This window comes from Micrasema longulum, unplaced genomic scaffold, assembly GCF_059751315.1.
Source record: "Micrasema longulum isolate JH-2025_06_02 unplaced genomic scaffold, ASM5975131v1 h1tg001478l, whole genome shotgun sequence".
Taxonomy (NCBI): Eukaryota; Metazoa; Arthropoda; class Insecta; order Trichoptera; family Brachycentridae; genus Micrasema; species Micrasema longulum.
In genome coordinates, this window is record NW_028278663.1 from 331,296 (window position 1) to 347,659 (window position 16,364).

General features: G+C 33.8%; 1 protein-coding gene across 4 annotated transcripts; it reads right to left on the reverse strand.

Annotated features, from left to right (window-relative positions):
* Positions 1-610: 610 nt before the first annotated feature.
* LOC148275254 (uncharacterized) lies at positions 611-16,126 on the reverse strand. 4 transcript variants are annotated; one of them, XM_088235948.1, is made up of 4 exons: positions 15,977-16,126; positions 5,589-5,654; positions 2,839-2,989; positions 611-789 (listed from the first exon to the last, which is right to left on the reverse strand). In XM_088235948.1, exons 1-4 carry the CDS (start codon positions 16,064-16,066, stop codon positions 614-616), a joined length of 483 nt encoding a protein of 160 aa, XP_088092074.1. In that variant the 5' UTR covers positions 16,067-16,126; the 3' UTR covers positions 611-613. The 4 variants fall into 4 exon arrangements, with proteins under 4 accessions (XP_088092074.1, XP_088092076.1, XP_088092075.1 ...); XM_088235950.1 differs by lacking the exon at positions 15,977-16,126 and adding an exon at positions 12,335-12,399; XM_088235949.1 differs by lacking the exon at positions 15,977-16,126 and adding an exon at positions 9,168-9,232.
* Positions 16,127-16,364: the final 238 nt, after the last annotated feature.

A 16,364-nucleotide genomic window follows, 5' to 3' on the forward strand; every position in this document is an offset into this window, starting at 1 on the left:
GAGGAGGATGTATTGACAGAGGCCAACACGTCATCCCTCCTCAGGATCCCCTCTATGCCTCTGTTTTTTTCATTCAAAAATATGTATTTACACAAACAATTTACATGAATAAACGTATTAAAATATACAAAAACAATTTCTTAAAACTATAGTGACACAACAAACATAAGTAAAAACACGGATATTTACAATGAGAGAACGGCCTTGAATAAAGAAGGACTCTCTGGGTGGTCAGAGGATCCGAATACCACCCCGTAAGGGGAGGACAAAACAAAAGAACGTGTGCGTTGCACTCGGATGGAAGCACAGTCCCAACTGAAAGAGCATCCTACAGGAACATTTGCCTGTCCCACCATATTTTACCCACCTAGGACTGACGGAAGAGTGCAAAATTCGTACTGTTGGCCATCAGGTCCACATTCCACGCTGGTCGCATGACCAGATACGGACAGGCAACTTGCGCTGGGTGCTATACTGCTGCTTACCGGACGCGTGGGACAACTTAAAAAGTGGATTGTCTGTTGAGCTCCACAAACGCGGAGATCCGATGCACCCTGATCGAGATAACCCCTCTTTATAGGGTAGTTGAAAATAAAACGATAAAACTTCAAATTTAATTTTTATTAGTCGTAGATTGAGTCACAAAAATCACCACACAGTAAGATATAAAAGAAACCAAGGTATAAATGTAGGTAAAATTGAAGGAAAACATTTTGCAGGCTGTTATATCCGGCTGCCGCAGTATCATTGTCTTGTAAAAAATGCTCAACTGATGTTTAGTTTCATGGTCTAGAATCAAAAATATAATTTAGTTTCATTAGTAAATGTCGATTCCGCAAATGCCTGACTTTTCTATTATTCCTATATTTAAAAAAAAAAAATATATATTTATTGGGGATATCAACAGTAATGTAACAAAAATATAACAAATAAAATATACAGAGAATAAAACCAATGACAGATATCCACAGAAATAAATTAAATACACGTACAATACACACTAGTGTGTTTATGTGAGTGTAAATGTAAGTGAATGAGAGGGTGGGTGAGTGGGTGTTATATTGGAATGAGGGTGGACATGTGTGTAAATATTGCACAAGTGTCAAGTGTCAAAAATATAAATATATATAAAATATTAAGAATTAGAGATAAAATAAGATAAAATAAGACTTTATTATTGAAACTAAGTATGAGACAAAAAAGTATGTTTTAAGACGCGCATTTTAAATGTTATTTTTTTACAATTAAATGGATCAATAAGGGGAAAGTTCAAATTATATTCACGAGCAAAACGTATAAGTGGAGAGTTCTGGGCATAGTTCGTACGAACTGCTGGCACATGAAATAGAGAGCTCGACGTGTGACGGGTGCAGTAGCCGGGGACATTTAATGATAACTCTGACAAAAGAGCCGGACTATCAAGGCGTCCACTAAGTATGTCATGAAGCACCCCCTTGTCTAATAGTAGACGGCGATCTTCTAAAGTAAGCAAGTGGTGCTTTTTGCAGGAAGACATATAATTGAGATCGGTACTCCTGCATCTCCAGTTAAGATGTCTAAGAAATGTGGCCCGTCCGGCCACAGCGCTCGCCGCGTCGGACGGGCCACATTTGAACTTCGCGCCTTCAGCAGCGGCTGGCCAGAACTCCACGTGACCACGGCGCGCGGCGGGCGCCCCCCGGGCTCGATTTCGCCGCGGAAATTGCCAATCATCATGGATTCGAGGTCTTTACCTGATTCTACACGAAAAACCCAAAAAATCATAATTTAATTTTCAATACGAATCACGTAAAAAGCCCATGCATTTCAGCGAGTCGAAATGGCGAGAAAATTCAAATTTAAAGGGGAAAATTGAAAGATGCTTTTAAAAATCTGAAATAAATAACCCGTGTAACCCGGATTAAATTAATTAACTACATAAACAAAATTCGAATCGAGGTGCGTTGGACTTTCTAAAATCAATAAAAAAATTCAAATATAAAAGATTAAATTACTGAAATAATTTTCCGAAAAAGTATAGATGTAAATTGCAACCAGATTCTAATGGGATTCAAATTTCCGAATAATATATTCTAAATTGTCTATGAAAGAGATTATAAAAATTGGATCAATAAAATTTCAAATATTAAAAATTGGTGTCCGACACAATGCTTATGTCTGTTTGAAGGGCTACCGTTGAGCTGAACACCATCGCTCTTCGATCTATATATCCGAAGGAGTTTTCCGGAGCAGGATTCTCCTATTACTTTGACAAGAGTCTCTTTTATGTTTTCTTTTTAGAATATGTACGCCTTAAATTTAAGTTTTGTAATGTATATGTTATATTTTAAAATTAGTTAAATTGAAATTTAAAATTGAAATCAAAATGGATTAGAAAATTATCGATAGATATCTAGGACACCTGCAGCTCACGGCATACTCAAGCTCAAGAAAACACTTTTTGTTCAAATGGCTATTTATTTAGATTTGAATTATTTTTGAGGCGCCTATTTTTTATCAAAGAAGCTTATTGAAAATTCGGAAGAGAAATAAAGTAATTTTAATTTGACGTTAAGCGCGGAGTAAAGTTAGACAGTTAAGATAGCAGAAATGTTGCCACTATGAAAAAAAAATATTACCATTTTTTGTTTCATCTTCTTAAAAACACGTATCGAGGTGTTGTTAAATTGAGGGAGATAAATATAGTAAAACAGTTTAAGTCTCGATACATATCGACGAAGATAGCGTTTGTAATCACCCCCCTAAGAAGGGTCATTTTTCCCATGAAGAGTTAGCTATTTCAAGAGTCTGGCACCTTGAACGGAAAATGATATCAGGAAGAATTTCTTGTTTGTTTACCTGATGAAGGACGCGTTGCTAGTAAACGTCCGATAATTGTCCTGGTATCTTTCGCTTCACTTTTTACAGCTTCGCAAGATGCAGCCATGAAAACAATGTAATTGAAATGCATTGTTATCCATAATCCAAGGAATACAATGTCATATATTCCCTGAAAAAAAAACAATTTGATTCCATTTACTAGCACAGGTGTTGAAATATTCTGGTTCATAAACAAAAACATATGTTTTGCTTATGTTTATTCACAACACTATTATTATCATTCTCTGCCTGTACTTAATAGAAGATAGACCTTTAAGATAAGATTTTTGGTGTACAAGGGCAAACTTTTTGTGCTTAAGTCATTTTATTTTGTATGAAGTAATGTTTATGCATGAGGATAGGCTGAAAAGTAATTCACACATGCTTTTAAAACACGAACAAAAACAAAAAGTAAGATCGTGCAAAAAATTAATTAAAGTTAAATTTTTAAGCCTAAAAATCGTATATTTATTTTTTCAACATAGTCACTGCTAAGCCACACGAATTTCTCCAAACGTGTAACAAGTTTTTTTATTCCGTCATTGAATTTTTTTTTCGACTTTTCTCAAATATAGGACTTGATAGCTGCCTTCATCTCATCATCCGAGGTGTAATAGTTACCCTTGAGGTCTCTCTTGAGTAGAGGAAAAAAATGTGAATTGCAAAGTGCAAGATCAAGGTATAAAGAAAGTTGTGTCACGGTAGAGCTGCAAATGTTACAGAATTTACAGTATCCCAATTATTCAATAATGATAAATAAAATTGTTTAACGGATTATATAACGAATTTAATCTTAAGTTGTGGTCATTATTTATGCCTATTTATATTATACTAAATTTTTATTTTGGTCTGTTGGATAAAAACGAACTGAAGTAACGATCAGACTATCGAGTTATCCAGGTCCAGGTAAGTCCAGGGAGGTCCAGGTTAGTCCATTACAATGGGAAGTTAACAGAGTTATCTTATACTGTTTATAAAGAAAAACCGGTATTTGTGTACAAAAACGAGTATATTTGCATGAAAATTTAAAGTTTCTTCGTCGGTAACCTATAATTGAACATGTTTAATGTAAGAAACTATATGCATACTCGGTTTTTCATACGGAAAACTTAATTTTACTTTGTAGACAAAATTGAAGATAAATGTTAACTTCCCATTGTAATCCGGGACCAGATCTCTAGAAGGGGTTTTTTGCGAACATATTGTTTTTTTTATTTGAAAATTTATTTATAAACCCTTACGGATTATTACATTCATTTTACGAAAATAATATAAACATTTTTTATTCATACTCAAAATAATATTTTTTACATCTTTTGAAAAGTTTGTCTGAGTCTTTTGTTTAGTTTTGTCTGGTAGTTTATTGTATAATTTCAGTCCCTGGTTTATTAGTCTTGATTGTCCTTGTCTTGTTTTAGAAAGTTGTATATGATATTTTTCTGATATTCTCGTATTATGTCCATGTTGACTACATTTTTTACAAGTTTTAGTTCTTCGTCGGGCTAATTTATGGATAAATTTTAATTATTCTAGTTGAAAGAATTCAGTTATATTTAATTGCTTAGTTTGTTTAAAAAGTTCTCTAGTTGCAGTTAGATAGGGAAGGTCATATACTAACTCAAATATTTTATTTTGTTGTTTTTGTTGTCTGTTTATGTCATTTTGATATCCTGCTCCCCATAGTAGTTGCGAATAACATATTTTAGTTATTACATAGGCTTAATACATTAGAATTTTTTCAGTTTTTGGAACAAAGTTTTTGATTTTTAAAAAAAAGACTCGATCATGTCGCCACTTTGCTAATTAAATTATTGATATGAATTGTCCATGTCAATTGTCTGTCTATTGTTAGTCCTAAGTATTTAACATGTTCAATTTCAGTAAGTCGTTCATTATTTATGTAAGCATCTACTTTATGACATTTTTTTATAGATTCAAAATGGATAATATTGCATTTTTTTTCATTAAGTGCAAGTAAGTTTGTGTTTAATTTTTTTTCAACAGAGAGGGAAAACATTTTTGAGAAGGGAATATGGAAGTCTAGGCATTTACAGGGCTTATGACCTGTCATTGGCTGGTTTAAGTGGCCACTTTACACACTATATAACATTCACCATTCTGCCCACGTTTGAACATCCACATTTCCTCAACTCTTCCATCTGTTGACTTTTGTGAAGTAAAAGAGCTGAAACCTTTATCATGTGGGTGAGTATCATCCGGCTAAACCAAATCACCTACTAGGCAACGCCTGAAAACAATTTTCCAATTTTTATACTTCTTCTGTTACCAGGTAGTAATTCCAGCCAGTCTGCAAGCATTTGGACATAATCAAACATTGTTAGGTTTGTGTTTGTCCATTTAGTCAACATAGTTAGGTCTTCGTTTATGTCATTGTTTGTTAACACGTCTGTTTGATTTTTATAGAATAGTCCAATGTCGTTGGCATACATAAGAATTTTTCCCTTGAAATTGTACAGTGACAAATTATTAATGTATAAAATATTGGACCCAAAATAGATCCTTGTGGTACTCCAAAATTTACTGTTTGCAAAAGGCATTATTTTTCATTTACATATGTATACTGCTTCCGATTTGCTTATATATATAATAATAGTGTTTAGTGTTTAAAACGGAACGGACAGCAAGTGTCAAATCTGCCAGCGGACATTCTGTACAATAATATATAGATATGCATGTTTTGAACTTACCGGGTGAATTTATTGACTTACCATTTTCCACATCCCTGAAATGATTATTACTGACTGCATTATGAAGGGAGACGGACCAAGAAGCAGCTAAAAACATAAATAATTTAAAAGCAAACATAACCTTTTTTCAAAAATTAACGAAATATTGATTTATTTTCAATGTTAAATGCAAACATAGATATAACAATGAGAAAAAAACCAATAAAGTTTTTGGCGATGCGTTTGCTTGTTCTTGGCAGGAGGTATATGTAAAATTTTGTAACTGTCACAGCGCAAATGGATGCAAGGAAATGGAGTGAACGGACCGACCTTTTTGTTGATTTTCTTATTTTCTCCGAGCTCAGCTGAGGCGGCGATACGGCTAAGCGAGCGGTAGCTTCGCGGCAAACCTCCAAACCGAACATGCACTTCAATCGCGGTCAAATCGGACACTGACCGCAGGTGGCAAGATTATCAACTCGAAAGTTATTAGAACTATAAAGGTGCAAAAGGGACAGGATTCAAGTAGGCGAGAGAAAAGGAGACAGGTATAGGAATTTATTTACGCTGTGACACATTTTCAATCGGCCTAACCAGTTTTGAAAGATTAACAAAAAATGTAATATTAAAATTGATAAAATTCTAAAATGAAAGTGAATATAAATAAAAAGTTTGTCTAATTGAGAATGCACACTTTGTGCCATCCACATCAATATATGCACTCATGCATATGCATCTACACACGAACATAATCGTCGCGACCGTAGAACAACGATGGATGTGCCAAAAATGGGACACTGACTTGCTTTTATATTTGATCTTAAAAAGTATATAAAATCGCTTTATATTCCAGGTTTGAAAAAAATATGTATTTGTATAATTAATCCAAAAATATAAACATTTAAATACATACACACGAATTACATACTGTACGAGTACATTAATTGATATTAATGATTATATGATTATAAACTACACAATATTAACATAAATCCACCTGGTTCACAAAGAAGTATAAAAATTTAAAAAAAAACATTTTCAGGCGTTGCCTAGTATGTAGGTGAAATAATTTAATTATTTATTTGACGGACTTATGCAGTCCATTCTAACGATGGTAAATACAATTTCTTATAATTAATACAGGCACTAATAAAATAAAATACAACGAAATAAAATTAAAGTTAGGACAAAAAAAATAAAATTTACTACCTCAAGACAAGATCCGGTCTATCTTAGCGAATTTTTAAAACTAAAAAGACTTACACCAAAAACGTCCAGATCTTGTCTCGAGTTTACAATACGACATAATTAGATGAATTAGATGAATGTCACCAGCATAAATAAATATAGATGTTCAAATATGGGCAGAATGTTGAATGTTAAACAGTGTGTAAAGTGGCCACTTAAACCAGCCAATGACAGGTCATAAGCCCTGTAGATACCAAGACTTCTATATTACCTTCTCTAAAATGTTCTTTATCTCTGTTGCAATATGTTGATCACACAATATTCAGCAATTATTCAGCAATTATTCCCAATAATCAACTCCGAGAAGGATTTTTTTTCAATGCGCAGTTTAAAATGTATGCATTATAATAAATTATATAATAATATTTAAATACTGATTCAAGGAAATTTCTCTTTGTTAGTTTTTATCCACCTGTTCTATAAAACAAACTGAACATCAGAATGATAAAGGCCACAAAAATAACAAAGATAGTTAGTAGAAAAATACCAGGCACATCCAGAAAGTTAGAGTACTGTTTTGCTCTCATGCTGCGAGATTTTTTTCTCAAAAGATGGCAACACTGATTGGTAGGGGGGGGGGTCTCCTGAACACAAAGTGCATCGGCCACCCTCGTTAGTGCCAAAACTTTCCTCGTATTGTTCGTTTCTGTGAAAGATGTCAATAAGAAATCCCGCCAAGTGCGAGGTGCGCGCTGTCATAAGGTTCCTTCTCGCGGAAGGAAAAACTCCGACTGAAATTTTTGCTCGGATCAAAATTGTTTATGGCGAAGGTGCTATGAACCGAACAAACTTATTTAAGTGGTGTCGTGAGTTTAATGGAGGAATTACGAATATTCATGACGAGCAAAGGAGTGGAAGACCTTCAATTGTGAGCGATGAGTTGGTGCAAAAAATCGACGAAACTGTTCGTGAAGACCGTCGATTGACAGTAGATGAAATGTTTGCGATGTTTTTACAAACTTACAGATCTGTGTTTTACTTAAAAATTACAGAAATGCTGGAATATCGAAAATTGTACTCAAAATGGGTCCCAAAGCAACTGAGAGAGCGGCACAAACTGAATCGGGTCGCTAGTGCCCGCGAGTTCCTTGAGCTATTTGAAATTTGAATCGCAAGGTGAGTCACTGGCTTAGTATCAGGCATAGAAGAAACATTCACATTCTATCACTTCTTCACAATATTTTAAATAATCCAACTTCGCCTGTTTTTCTGAGAGAGCTCATTCAACTTCTTTTACAACACGGACTATCTCTTCGTTCTAGTAACGAGAGAACCCCTTTAATACCCTGTCATCACTCTAATTTTCTTGCCTCCTCTTTCACAGCAGTTGCCGCTCAATTATGAAATAATCTATCCACTAATGTTAGAGACGCCCCTTCTTTATTTACATTTAAGTCAAGATTAAAATGTCACTATCTAAATATTTAAATTGTTCCTTTATCCTTCTTCTTTCCTTCCCATCCCCTCTCCTCTCTTCATAGTATGGTGTTTATTTTATTTTTTGATATTTTTATTATTGTTAATCTTTGCTTTTAATTTTTGTATAAAATTGTATGATTCAATACGTCCATGTATTTATGTATAATTTTCTCAAACTGAACGGTTTGGATAGGTAGGAAGAAATTGCCTTAATGCAATATGCCCGCCCTTATATGTATATGTATATAAAGTGTCAAATAAAATGAATATACTGAGCTCCATTGTGACTGGTGATGTAACATGGGTGGCTCATTTCACCCCTGAGACAAAAAGACAGTCATCATAGAGGCGGCACACTAGTTCTCCATCTGCCTAAAAATTCGAAACCTCAATTTTGGCAAAAAAAATCATGGTATCCGTGTTTTGGGACCGAAAAGGGATAATGTTGATTGATTTTTTGCCTCAGGGGGAGACGATTACGACAACACAATACTGTGAGATCCTACAAAAGTTCAAAAGAGCCATTCAAAACAAACGGAGGGGAATGTTGACAAAGCAAACGCAACCAGGGCGCGTTTGAACTCGTTTGGATGGGACATTGTGAACTACCCTGCATACTCCCCCGACATAGCGCCTTCAGATTTTTATTTTTTTACCTTCCCGAAGACTCACATGGGTGGAAAAAAAATTCTAACCTATAAATGTGAAACAAGAGGTCTTGAATAGGACGAAGGAGGTGGCGGAAGAGTTTGATGATGAGGGCATTAAAAAGCTTGCGCCACGACTTACAACCTGCATAGAACGGGAAGCCAACTACGTGGAAAAATAAGTAATATGTATATACAAACAATGCACTGTACTTTTTTTTTATACGTATTTTTAAAAAAAACAAAAATTGAGTAAGTACTTTTACTTTCTGAATATGCTTCGTACTTTTAATATGAGATTACTCACCACAATGTCGTATTGTTTATTAGTCAATTCCACACAATCCATAATTTCTGAATAAATTGTAATCAAGTCAGTTATGTTTATTCTTTTCATACTGACAGAGTTCTGTGGTGGTTGAGTAATTCTATTTTTGAAGGAATCTATCAATGCGTCACTTTTGAAAAACGACGAAACATCGAAAAGTATACAAATTGACGCATTGAGAGCATTGAAAAAACAAGTTGTAATGTTCATGGTGTTGAAAAAATGGTGAATGGCTAACATGATTACCATTAAATAGCTTATACTCCATACAGCAGAAAAACCGCTTGAAATGTTTAACATGAACGCGACAGTTAAAGAAAACATACTTGTTGTAATAAACGTTACAAAAAATACGTGAAGAAAACTAAAGGATTCAAAATTACTGTTATTAAATAACAATTTTTCAATCGATGCTATTTTTTTATAAAGAGTTATTTGCGTTAATGAGTTAACTTTAAAAATCCAATAAAAAATAACGGTGAAGATACCTGACAAATAAAGCACGAATAAAGTCAAATTCATCAAAGTATCATTTGAAATAAAATTTAAACCGTTCATTAAAAAATAATAATAGAACCCGTAAACCAACAGGGTCGATAAAAATAACCGGTGAAATACTGAAATTATTTTAGCTGTTTTCCCGTTTACGATTCCAATTGTACTAATACCAAAGATAACAGAAACGTAACGAAAGCTTTCTACTTTCTTAGCAATGATAGTTATTTCACTAGTTAAAAAGCATTTTGAGCCTGAAGACATTTTCAAACGTTAGTATCGAGGGAGCTTATAATATTCCAAGTGTCGTGATGCGGCGCGGCGCCAACATACGAGTACTATATGTCGGGCGTCACCTTCACAACGCGTTGTTAAAACAATAAAGCAACAGCATTTATCGGTAATGGATTATCTAATTTTCTTGTAAATATTAAATGTAGTTTTATTGTTTTTCTCGTATAAACGAAAGTACAAATTAAATAATCCATTAAGGGTCGGAACTCTCGCGGCCGATTTTTTAATTTAGATATTTGACACTACACATACAGTGGTCGGCGGCGGCGGCGTACGCACACACTCATAGCTTCAGGGGTACGGCACGGCACGATATACGAACAAACACTAATACTTCAAAGAATTGGTATGTATATTATAATTAGTGTTATCTTTTTATTTTTACTCAAATTTAAATCGAAGTTTTATTTAGCAATCCAAGATGTGACTTTTTTGATAAAATGTAGTAAATCCTTCATTTATCGGACGAGCAGTTCCTCCACAAACCCCTACTCCTCTCCTACCCATCCGCTTCCCTTGTCCGCGTCTGATGCGTATCGCTTCGTTGGTAAAATACGTTTTTATCGCAATTTTTTTTACCGGGGAGGAGTAGGGGTTTGCGGAAGGAATGCTTGTCCGAGAAATGAAAGATTTACACCATTTTGAGATCATATATTTTTTTGTGGTTTTTTATGAACCACTGCCAGTCTAGTAATTAGTTCTAAGGCCAGAAAGCGTTTTTTTGTATACTGTAACACGGAAGCTGGCCTTCCCATACGCACGTAGATGCTCATGAGATCACCTGCATGGTATGGATGGCCACTGAACAAAAAATAACCATGTCAATTTTCACTTCCAAATAAGTAAAGTTAGAATACCACGGTCGTCCTAGACAATTTAAGGGTGTCTATCGAAAGGGCTATAAAATAAATACATGAATAAATAATATAATTATGAATTCTGGATGACGTTCAAATCATCCTCAAGCGGATTATACCCCAAATATATCCATTTAATAAATCCCAGAAGAAGGGGACATCATGAAATGGATAAATAAGTAAATACCAATTTGAAAGTGAGAAATAAAAAATAAAAAAATATAAATAAAATACAAGATGGCTGACTTTAATTCCATATTCACCGACTTCGCTCAGCCAAAAGCATAGACGACCCCAATTAAAAGGTAAGTTGCATCTGATTTGCGACTTCTAACAACGAATTATTCAAATTAAAATGTGAGAACAATGACGATATTTAAAATGCTCAATTATATGAAACTTCATGGACCTCGGAATCATGAAATAAAATAATATTATTTTTTATGTAAATACTGTTTATGATCATAAGGTAAATAACATTTTAATAAAACATGACTAAGATTTCAGAAAAAAACATTTCCATTCACACCATATAAATTTGAGTTACAGAATTTCGTAATCTAATATTATTAAGCTAAATGACTCCATGAGATAAGACATCGTCTCCGCATCAAACAATAATAAATTAACTTTAAACAAAGGAAGAATTTAAGTCAAATTTGTAGTCGATTGCACAATGTGATATTTTGGTTTATATTAAAAATCCTTCCTTGATATAAAATGTTACCATTTACTTGCATTATGTTCTTAAAATATAGACTATTATTAAATAATAATTTGAAAATAGTGATGCGAAGAAAGACACAAATTATTATAAATTAATGATTTAGATGTAATTAATATTTCTATATAAACCATCATGAAATTACATCTAAAACGAAATCATGAGCTCCTTAAATTGACTGTAAAAAATGTTTGAATTTGGTCTTGAATTTAGTTGCAGATAGCCAAAAAGTTTGCTGTGGAAAATTCTGTACAGTCTTGTACATTAGACGATTCCATCTTGATCATCCTGCATCCTGAGCGGATTTCAAGCTGATAATCTGCGTAAGAAACCTTAAATCATCGGATCCTTCATAGTTTTCTGGCGAGAATCAACACGCGGCAAATGTCAACTTGCGTTTTCTAACCCATAACAATGCCATTTTATCTGACAAATTTCCTCATTGTTCAAGACCATGACAATCTTGGATAATAAATACATATTGTGTGAGCAGTCTCCCAGAATTTTTTTTCCAATTTTTTTATTTATTTATTTTTTGCACCACAACAGGCCAGGAGGCCCAATTTTTGTGTTCTCACCGGGAATCGAACCCGGAACCTTCCGTGTGTGAGTCGAGCGTCTTGACCACTACACCACGGAGGCCACCAGAAATTAATAATAAAGGATTCTGTTCTAAAACTAGGGACAAAGCGCTGAAAAATATTGTTTCCTCACATTAGACGATTCTGATCTTGGGGCAAACGATTTATTGTACAAATAGATTTATGCAAACTTACGAATCAGGCGCGCTTTTGTCGAACTTTGGGATCACATGTTGAATCACATTTGACTCCGCTCCCAGTGAACTTTTCGAAAAGAAAGAAAGAAGTCGGCACGTTATGTTGCCCTGGTCTGCTTGGAAAAAACAGGTCAAAACATTGCCAGTGCGCGAGGCAAGATAAAGTGACTAATTGACACACCGTACTTACGCCACTAAATTAACTTGTTACAACATCTCCTTTCTAGTAAAAAAAGCAACAAAAAAATTATTTAAAATTCCTAGGTGGACGGGTTTTGACATTGTTTGCTCCAAGATCGACTTTCGAATATTCAATTAAAAGTAGATAAGACTATTGTTGAAAAAGATGGCAAGGAAATTAGAGCGATGAAAGGGTATTAAAAGGGTTTTCTCGTTACTAGAGCGAAGAGATAGTCCATGATGTGATAGAGGTTGGAAGAGCTCTCTCAGATAAACAGGTGAAGTGATTATTTAAAATATTGTGAAGAAGTGATAGAATGTGAATGTTTCTTTTATGCCTGATACTGAGCCAGTTTAGTTGAATACGGTATTCGGTTATGTGGTCAAATTTGTGAAGATTAAAGATATAACGTATGTAAACATTCTGCAATCGTTCTAACTTATCAAGCAGTTCAGAATTAGCATCTGGGTAAAACAGATATCTGCATAATCAAGAACTGGGAGAATTTGTGGACAAATGTTTGCTCAACCTTGATCCCGTGTAGATTTTTGCCGTGGGTGAAAAGGGCCAATCATGCGATATAACGCAGTGGGCTCGTGCTTTGCATGTGCACAGCGGTCCAGTCTCCCTGAATGTACTTTGGGTACTATTTTTTTTCTTTCTCGGCAAAGTACCTATATTTGAGTGAAACATGTCTTATTTTACCAAAGTTATTTTTGCAATAGTTATTAACGAAAGAGTTTGCAATATTTAACGAACGGATCACAAGTAAACAATAAAATAATAGTAAATAATATGGTCCAGTCAGTCAGTCCAGTCAGTCCAGTCAGTCCAGTCAGTCCAGTCAGTCCAGTCAGTCCAGTCAGTCCAGTCAGTCCAGTCAGTCCAGTCAGTCCAGTCAGTCCAGTCAGTCCAGTCAGTACAGTCAGTCCAGTCAGTCCAGTCAGTCCAGTCAGTCCAGTCAGTCCAGTCAGTCCAGTCAGTCCAGTCAGTCCAGTCAGTCCAGTCAGTCCAGTCAGTCCAGTCAGTCCAGTCACTCCAGTCAGTCCAGTCAGTCCAGTCAGTCCAGTCAGTCCAGTCAGTCCAGTCAGTCCAGTCAGCCCAGTCAGTCCAGTCAGTCCAGTCAGTCCCAGTCAATCTCTTACTGGGGTATAGCTCTACAATCTCCAGCAATTTAATCCTACAAAGATATTGTAGAATAAATAAATTCCCAAAAAACAACTACAGCTGAACATCATTATACTTACAAAAGAATATTTTCATTAATGAAATGAACAAAGATACTAAAAAGTACAGTCAGGAATATAATGTATATAAGAAAGAAGTGAAAAGATACATTTATAAATTTTCTTTATGTAACACTGATTAAAAACATCGTTTATAATTTTGTTTTGTTATTTATATATGTTATCGTAAAAATATTATTAATTAAAATAACATAAACTATTGTAAGACGTCCCTTCCCATTATTTACGCAATAATTGTTTATTTCTTTTACGTAATGGGAAACGTTAATGTAAATATATGTATTTAATTCATGTGAAAAATTGTATTAAGTTGTAATATTTTATATTTATTTGTTATCTGAATAAAAAAGAATAAAAAAATATGGTGTAGACTGAATAAACACGATTAATTTATTTTTCCACAAATACATGTATTTACGATGTAATAACTTATTTTAACATATAAGTTACTAATTAAAAATACCCGGTACACTTCCACTTATTAGTTTGACCAATTGGCGCTTTCACCCTCTAATGGCCATTATCACAATGGAATTCCATCAAGAATTGTCAATAAATAATTGTAATCTAACATCTATTTATATTTCAATGAGCTAGACAACATAGTAAAAAATAGTTACATATTATTTTAACCATTATCGTATAATAAAAAGACACGTAATTGTCTTATTATGTATCTCAGTTTTCAACAATAGTTTGAGTTTGTCTAAATTTTTGTAGACAAAGACTGGATTCACCTCCCTGGAGAACTGTTTATATTAACATATTTATATTAAAGAGCTGAAACCTTTATTTATGCGGGTGAGATTCATCTAAGTGAATTATTTCACCTATATACTAGGCAACGCCTGAAAATGTTATTTTTCAATTTCTATACTTCTTCATGGACCAGGTGGATTTATCAACAATAGTTTGAGTTAGTCCAAATTTTTGTAGACAAGGACTGGATTCAACCTCCTGGGGAGCCGTTTATATTAACATATTACAACATAGACAAAAAACATTTAAGAGAAGGTAATATAGAAGTCTAGGCATGTACAGGGCTTATGACCTGTCAATGGCTGGTTTAAGTGGCCACTTTACACACTGTGTAACTATCACCATTATTCCCATATTTCAACATCTGTATTCCTCCAATTCTTTCATCTGTTGATGTTTGTGAAGTTAAAGAGCTGAAACCTTCATTTATGCTGGTGAGATTCATCTAATTGAATTATTTCACCTACATACTAGGCAACGCCTGAAAATAGACTAGACTTTAAAAAAAATAAATATATTATTAATAAAACATATAATACAAAAATTACATATTATACTACCATGAGTTATTGGAAACTCATTTGGGACCGTACATAAGAAAAAACATTTTTTTGACAATACATAATATCTTACAATTTAATACATCCGAAATAAATAGAAAACATTATTGTATAAGAAACATAAAACACCATATTTTATAAACTACATTAATAATTATCACTATCAAAAAGATTTAAGAAATATTTTTTAATTGCGACACTTCTGGATTTTTTTTTTCAGTTTTTCGTGTCTTAGCTCATAGGGCAGTTTACTATATTCGGAATGGATAATATTTACCAAGAACTTACTGCCAAACTTTGTTGAGCGAAACTTAGACACATGAAGATTCCCTGAATAACGCGTATTGTAATTATGAATATTATGACTAAATGTGTATTTTAAATTTGAGTGAGCAGAAAAGTTGATGATATTTAAAATAGTATTGGTTATGTCATGCAGTGGCATTACTTTTTCATTTCATTTCATTTCATTTCATTTTTTTTTTTTTTTGCACCACAACAGGCCAGAAAGCCCAATTACAGTGGTGAATTACATTACAGAACAACCAGGCTTGAGAAAAATCACATTTTTAATTTTTGTGTTCTCACCGGGAATCGAACCCGGAACCTTCCGTGCGTGAGTCAAGCGTCTTGACCACTACACCACGGAGGCCGCCTTATTATATATTACCGATTACTTATATATTACCTTCTCTTAAATGTTCTTCATCTCTGTTGTAATATGTTAATATCTCAGTTTTATCTAATTCTGCTTTTAATTGTTGGAACCATTTAACAAGAGCGAGTAAGTTCTGCTGTTTTCTATTAAAAAACAGAAATGTAACCATCTTATCTAAATAATTTACTTAATTTATTGATTTTAAACATATCAAATTATAAAAAACTCATATTACAATTGACGGTTGCAGTTGGTAAATTATAAATAGGTAGTTAGTCATCACACCAAGAAGAGAAAGCAGGAACGAAATATTCAGAGGATACATGTTGCATACAGAAATATATGTCTTCCTTGTGCTTAATATTTTACTAAGAAGCTGCAGATGTTTTTTTTCCCTTTCCACTGAAAAAAAAAACAAATCAAACAATAAATATCTATCGGCTTCGAAACGTACTAGTTTCTTTATCTGGGCTCTAATCAAACTAACATGCGAATCATATGGTATGCCTTCTCCATAATAGTTTCACAAATATACAAAACCAACGCAACGTGCTGATATTTCGGTGAAATTACTAAGATTGACAATAATCTAATCTAATAACATTCTCCACTTGATTTCCTTC

What these genes read in the sequence shown, in the direction of transcription:
- LOC148275254 (XM_088235948.1), bottom strand. Translation starts at nt 16,066, where the DNA reads ATGTATCCTCTGAATATTTCGTTCCTGCTTTCTCTTCTTGGTGTGATG. An exon ending in ACCAACTGCAACCGTCAATT is followed by an intron (nt 5,655 to 15,976) that starts GTAATATGAGTT and finishes TTATGTTTTTAG; the next exon opens with CTGCTTCTTGGTCCGTCTCC. An exon ending in TTTCAGGGATGTGGAAAATG is followed by an intron (nt 2,990 to 5,588) that starts GTAAGTCAATAA and finishes TTTTTTTTTCAG; the next exon opens with GGAATATATGACATTGTATT.